Here is a 6,834-nt window from a genome sequence, read left to right as displayed (position 1 = left end):
AAGGTTTGGTTAAGCGGTGGCTCCAAGGAAAGGGATTCATATCGAATGAGGAAGTCATCGCAGAAACTGAGGCATATTTCGAAGACTTAGACGTTTCGTACTACAGAAAGAGAATCGAAATGTTAAATTGACAGACTTTGGTGTAGTCCTACGTTTCACCGGGTACGTGCCCGACATTACCCACCCGTCTTTTTGTTATGAAAACATTTTGACAACCCGTTGATGATAGTCTGGGAAATCTCCTGGCAGCCCTGGTTCATTTTTTATTTATTTTTGCTGAAGTTGTCAAATGGGCACAACTCAAAAGACTTGAATTGTACACAAATTGGTTTGTTTTGCTTGCTTCAAAGATATGGTCAGTTTTACCATTTCTGTGTTGTAGCAGAACAATTTTGGGCTTTGAATTCTTTCGAATAAATCAAATTGGAGAAGTGAGATGGCGTTTGCCAGCAACAAACTGTAAGTACATTGGAAAAATCATACCCAAAGGAGGACTTGCAAAGTGCATATATATTGGTAATATGTTGAACAGGCAAAAATGATAGCTGCATAGGGCTCTTGCTACACATACATGCAGAGCATCTGTTGGGCAAACATCATTTGTTTACATTCGTAGCTTCTAGGCAGCAGAAGCGGTTTCATTATCAATCGACGTTCTTGTAGATGATTTAAATATAGTTGCGAACTTTCAACTAGCGCGAAATATTCCATAGAACTAGCATGAACTTTGTGGAACAGTTAGGCAAGCTATTCACCGAACAAGAGCTTTTGTGTAACGCATATTCTTTAACCTATTTAGCACCTATTTCGCGATGTTCATTGAGCGTCTTTCCCACTAGATTTGAATCGAAATAATAACAGGAAAGGATTATCAGCATGTTCGGACCTAGATCCAAGACACAGAAGCTCGAGCTCTCGTTCGAATGCTTCCTTCCTTGAAAATCCAATTGATGGATTTTCTTCGTTTCCGATCAATTCTCTTATAACCATATTTCACTTCTCCACAGAGCATTCAGGTATCCGGAAATCATATCTGAGGGTAGATTGATCTTTCTGGCTGAATATGCTCTTGATTTCAACATAATCATCTGCTTTTTTGGCGAAACTAACCACCGATTAAAGATATCTGCACACGAATATTCATTATAGTTTACTTCTTCAAGAGACCAGCATTTTAGGACACAAAGCCTAAATAGGAGCACACTTCACCTAATCCGGCTATACAATTGCAATGTGCAATTTGCATTGTTTCTGTGAAACTTTTTGAATAATTAATCTGCTTCCATTGATATGGACCATAGCTATAACAAAAATTCCTATTTTTCCGTGTCTTTGACGCTAAAAGTAAATATTTTTGACGTGGGACTACGTCTAACCGGAGTATATGGAGGGTAAAATGAAAACCTAAACACAGAACATGCAGGAAAAAATGAAAGATTCCGAATGCTTATAACTCGAACATTTCTTACTGGATCGGAAAGATGTTTGCATCAATTGATAGGGAATATTTCTACGCTTCTATCGCTATTGATAAAATGTTATTTTTCATTAGCTAAACAAATGAATAATTGTAAAATGTTAAGCGTTATCTAAACGCCCTAACTGCCTCATTTTGATTGGCCCGATCTACGGTTTCCCTAACACAGCCATCAAAACCAAGCAGCTTTGGGGAAATCGTCATTGCAAATACATGAAAGTATGGGGACTTTTTTCTCACCGAAATGAGTTCCCTAACAAAGACTTCAAACCCAAGCAGCGTTGGAGAGATCGGCATTGCAAATACATGAAAGTCGGGGGTATTTTTGTTCCGACTGAAATGTGTTTCCCTAACACAGACTTCAAATACATGGAACTTAGGGAAATTGGCATTGCAAATACATGCGAGTCGGGGGTGTTTTTGTTCCGACTGAAATGTGTTTCCCTAACACAGACTTCAAACCAAGATATCTGGAGAAATGGGCTCAGCAAATAAATGCAAACTGCGAGTACTTTTGTACTCGCTTGCCTTTGTGCAAACTAGAATATGTTTCCTTAAAACGGTCTTCCGGGGGTACTTCTGCACTCGCATGTTTTTTTTTGCACTCCGAAAAGTGTTTTCCTAGCACGGATTACAAAAGCAGGTACGAACACAACGCTTTGGCTCGGTTATTCAAGATTACATTGAAGGATATGTCTTCATAACCGTTTGCTACGATAACGCCTACTGATTAAACAATATGCGTACATGTCATGTCATGTACATGTCAAAATCGAAACTGAGTGCCTGAAGTTCATCAAATCAAGCAAATTCGCGGTTCAAGAAATACGTACACTTGAGAGATGCAAACTTCAGAAGGAAACGTGAAATAAAATAATCGTTTGATAATTCATCCGTTCCCATAACTTGTCCTAGGCATCATACAAAACGTAAAAGGACTGTCATTAAATTTACTTGTAACAAAGAACATAATCTATATTTTTAAAAATTTGTTGGTTTATCATTTCGGATATTATTAGCGAATACGTCGAAACTTCATAAATAACTCTTTAGTAAAAAGTTCCGAGGGTCTTGAAAATGTTTAATGGTTTGCGTGGTTTTCATGAATCATTTCGAGAAGCAACGATTCTTTCTTGCCTTTGCGAGAACAATACACTTATTGGTCACAACTCGAGGGGAAACATAAAACACAAAACGAGCAGTATAAGCGACCTTTGTTGTTTCGAACACAGAAAGATTCTGAGAATTTTCTCCAGAGGAGATATAATACTCATACGCTAGCGACAAATATTCTCTTTTCGTTATCTCCCTTCGTTGTTTCTGTTCTAGCGGCTGCATAAGTTGCCCGTTACTGACAGTTCTGTTCGGGAAAGCACACAAATGGACAGAACAAATGTACAAACAAATGGGAATGCTTCCAATTTTCATCAATTTAAACTATATATAGACTATGGGATTGTAATGTATAGCATATTAAACAAATCTTAGAAAATTTCCGATTCGATTGGTATGCAAATCGTTAAAATCCGTATGCAGCAAAAATAGTTATTAGCATTAACTTTATTTCATAAACACGTGACCTGTTTTCTGATTTGGCACCCTTAATGTAAGACGTAGTCCTACGTCAAAAAAACACATTTTAAACAGAGCATTAATTTTGATAATAATATTCAATGATCTGTTGTTCGTTTGTAAGTCTTTCCATAGTGAAATGGCAATGGAAACTACACTTTAATTTTGACACATGGCACGAATCAATCTTATCTGTGAAAAATAGTTCCCTGAAAAACCAAACAACAACAAAAATCACCCGTTATAAGACATGCTTTCATAAATCTTAACGAACTTGATTGTTTTATAATTTTTTCCCAGCGCCAAACCGGCTAATGGCATCAAGATAGATCCAGAGCTAACGATTGATGACCACGAGCTGCCGGATAGTGAAAACATTTATGAGAGAGACTCAATAGTGAACTTCGAGCCAATGGTACAAATTGTCGAAACGCAAATCGAAAAAGAAAATGGAGAGATATTCTTCATCAGAGAAATGGACGGAGACTCAAATATGCCAACAATTTCAGTTGCAGAAATAAATACACAAAGTACAGGTCAATTGGAAGCTCTGCAGAGCGAAGATCAATCGGCTTCAGTAGATCCGAAACGTAAGAAGAAGGAAAAAGGTTTGTTGAGAGACCACATATGGTTACCCAAGGATGCGTATATATTGATTTGAAGGAATAAATCTCTAAATCTATTTTAGGAGAGAAATCATTAAAATGCGAAAAGTGTGAAAAAACATTCAACTCAAATTTCGGACTGAAAATGCATGATCGCACTCATACGGGTTGGTTAAAAAAAGTTCTATTCAATAAACTATACATCCAGGTAATTTCTTGGCAGAAGAACGTCACTGTTCGTTTTTAGAGTCCTTGGAAACGAATTTGGAATTTGGGTTTATTGGAAACGAATGAACGAAAAGGTGATAATTTTGGATAATTCGTATGAGGAAGATTACATATAATAGATTTTCATGTTGCGAATTATCCAAATTATCATCTCTCCGTTTATTCGTGGGCATGGATAGTGACGTTCATCCTCAAAGAAATCACTCTGCTGAACGGATTATCGGCGAACATGTGGTGGTATTTTCTGTTAACATTGACTGGTAATCTATTTCAGGAGAAAAACCGTTTGAATGCGAATTTTGTGGAAAAGCATTCTCCTTGAAATACGGGCTCAAAGTACACATTCGAGTGCACACGGGTTGGTGAAAAAAAGTTCTAAATAAAAAAAAAGTATTCAACAGGGTCATTTCGTTGCAGGTGAACGTCCCTATCCGTGTGTACATTGTCAGAAAGCATTTAAGGATCCTTCAACGCTCATACAGCATGTGCGAAAAATTCACGAGGGTTTGTCGGAAACGAATAAACGGATAGATGGTAATTTGGATTTTACGCAGGAGATGTGGTGTTATTTTCTGTAAGCAATGACTGAAAATCTATTTCAGGAGAATCCCCGTTTAAATGCGAAATTTGTGAGAAAACATTCACTACGAAATACGGACTCAAATTGCATGTACGAACTCATACAGGTTGGTTAAGAAAGATTTTTTTTTCAATTAGCCTTTTAACAGGGTCATTTCTTTGCAGATGAACGTCCCTATTCGTGTCCACATTGTGAGAATGCATTTAGGGATCCTTCAACGCTCCTGAAGCACATACGAACTCATACAGGTTGGTAGGATATGTTTTACTATAATGATCCATTCTGCAGAATGATTTCTTTGCAGGAGAACGTCCCTATCCCTGTCCACATTGTGTCAAAAAGTTTAAGAACTCTGCTGCGCTGCAGGTACATATTCGGACCCATACCAAAGAGAAGCCTTACGTTTGCGAGTACTGTCAGCGATGTTATTCCCAGTCCTACAACCTTACCATGCACCTTCGTGATAAGCACGGCAAGAGCAAGTAACACCAGTAAAGCAGTAAACCGGATCAGTTCTATGCGATCTTTGGCACAACGTTTATCTTCAGCCGTTTCATTTCCTCCATTGATTTCTAAACATAATGGGTCGTAGAAAGGTTCGGCCAAAAGATAATATCCTCCTTCGCGTGATACTCATTGATGAAGACAGACATTTCCGGCAGGCACATCGAACTGTTTATCTCGTTGATCGTCAACTATAGAAGGATCATCTTTATTTATTCAACACATCTCTCGGACGATCCATACAGTGAAAATACTCTGGAGACTATGGCTTCTGTCTTTGATGAGTACAAGAGATTTTTTTTTTTTTTGCAGTTTCCGAGTCATTGAATGTTCTTGCAATGTTTCAGTGTTTGGATGTGCTTTTTCAAATAAGATTTGCCTGTAATGATTATTTGTTGATTTAGACAGACATTACGAAATGTACATACTAGCCACTAGCTACTAGCCAACAGCACGCGTGTTTCATATATGCAGCATTTAGCTTCATAATCATTACGACAGCCTATGACATAAGGGTACTTTCGGCGTAATTCGTCGGCAATATTTAAAAAAATCAGCATGGAATATCGCGACGAAACACAAAAAAACAACACCGTAACTGGTGAAACGAATATTCTGAATGAAAACAGATGGAAGATGCGAATGTCATTCTCCAAACGCTCTCAAAATTTAGGTAACAAAAAAAAGTTTTTCTCAAATTGTGATTCGTCAGAGAAATTTAATTTCGTATGAACATCAGGACAAATCCTAGAATATGAAAACTAAATCAGGACGCCCCAACATGATCTCAAAATCAGGACATGTCGTGCTAAATCAGGACGGATGGTATCCCTACCTCTTCAGCTTCTGCTGCACTCTATGGTCGAGCAGCACCATCGGCCAGTCGGGACCAGTCCTCCGTTCAATACTCTCGCCTCTCTCCAGAAGAAAGAGGGTGTTGTAAATGTCGGATCGGTTATATCCGGTGGACACGAAGTACCTCACAATGCCCATCTTCTTCGTTCCAGGGGGGCGGAGCTGCCAGTACGAAGAAAGCATCGAGCGTAGTTGCTTGACTGTTTTCGCCATGGCTACTGCAAATCAACTGATGAGGGTGTGGAAGTATTTTTCTAGAAGGCTTTGTAGAAGTAGGGTTCAAGGAAAATTTGTCCCATATAATTATCTTTTGTAGTGTTTTTTTTATTGTCATCCGAAATTAGTCCACTTTGTTATGTCTAAGTTATAAGGACTATCTTATTAATCAACATCATTACAACGTGCCTTGCCTTGCCTTCGAAGGGGTTGGGAAAAGTTCTCTGCAACCAAGGGGCAAGAAACCTACAATGATTTTATTGATTTTCTTCAGTAGCGAGTTCAGGTGTTCAAGATTCGTGACAGTCCCAAGAACTGTCAAGAGACTTATAAGTCTGGCAGCTAAGAAAGGCACTACAAGTGAAACGATTTCGAAATATTCAACGAAAGTACTTTTGCCAACGGTCGTGAGGTACGTCGACAGTATTCAGTATCCAGACCGTGCTAAAACTTAAAAACTAGAAGTGGGTTATATCTATGATACAACCGCAAGGTGGACGTAGGACTAACGTTGACTTAGCAATAAATAAGTAACAATCATAAAAATCTTAGACATTTCATCTTTCGAATATAGTGTTTATCATACTACTTAGTTTAGCAGGAAAAGAATTATTAACGCTCAAAGGGGAAATCGATTCCTTCTCGGAAATACCCAGCGCAAATTAGAATCGACTTTCGATTGCGCCATTCGTACACAAATAATTTTATAACGCTGCTTTCATCAAAGTAATTTCTTCGATATACTACTACATATTTTGTTTTCTTAACCCATTTTAGGCCAAGCGTTCGAAAAATCG

The 6,834-nt window shown here is 38.2% G+C and overlaps 1 protein-coding gene across 3 annotated transcripts; it reads left to right on the top strand.

Annotated features, from left to right (window-relative positions):
* The first annotated feature begins 272 nt into the window (after positions 1–272).
* Positions 273–6,145, top strand: LOC129770365 (gastrula zinc finger protein XlCGF17.1-like). 3 transcript variants are annotated; one of them, XR_008742101.1, is made up of 9 exons: positions 273–459; positions 3,350–3,657; positions 3,738–3,821; positions 4,157–4,240; positions 4,300–4,416; positions 4,485–4,568; positions 4,627–4,710; positions 4,767–5,639; positions 5,706–6,145. XR_008742101.1 is itself a non-coding variant. In XM_055773152.1 (8 exons), exons 1-8 carry the CDS (start codon positions 437–439, stop codon positions 4,946–4,948), a joined length of 966 nt encoding a protein of 321 aa, XP_055629127.1. In that variant the 5' UTR covers positions 273–436; the 3' UTR covers positions 4,949–6,142. The 3 variants fall into 3 exon arrangements, 1 of the variants encoding a protein (XP_055629127.1); XR_008742100.1 differs by having other exon boundaries at positions 4,767–5,250; positions 5,314–6,144; XM_055773152.1 differs by having other exon boundaries at positions 4,767–6,142.
* The last annotated feature ends 689 nt before the right edge of the window (positions 6,146–6,834 follow it).

This window comes from Toxorhynchites rutilus, chromosome 2 (genome assembly GCF_029784135.1).
Source record: "Toxorhynchites rutilus septentrionalis strain SRP chromosome 2, ASM2978413v1, whole genome shotgun sequence".
NCBI classification, from domain to species: domain Eukaryota; kingdom Metazoa; phylum Arthropoda; class Insecta; order Diptera; family Culicidae; genus Toxorhynchites; species Toxorhynchites rutilus.
The sequence above is the reverse complement of the archived record's forward strand: the minus strand, read 5'-3'. Positions and strand labels throughout refer to the sequence as shown.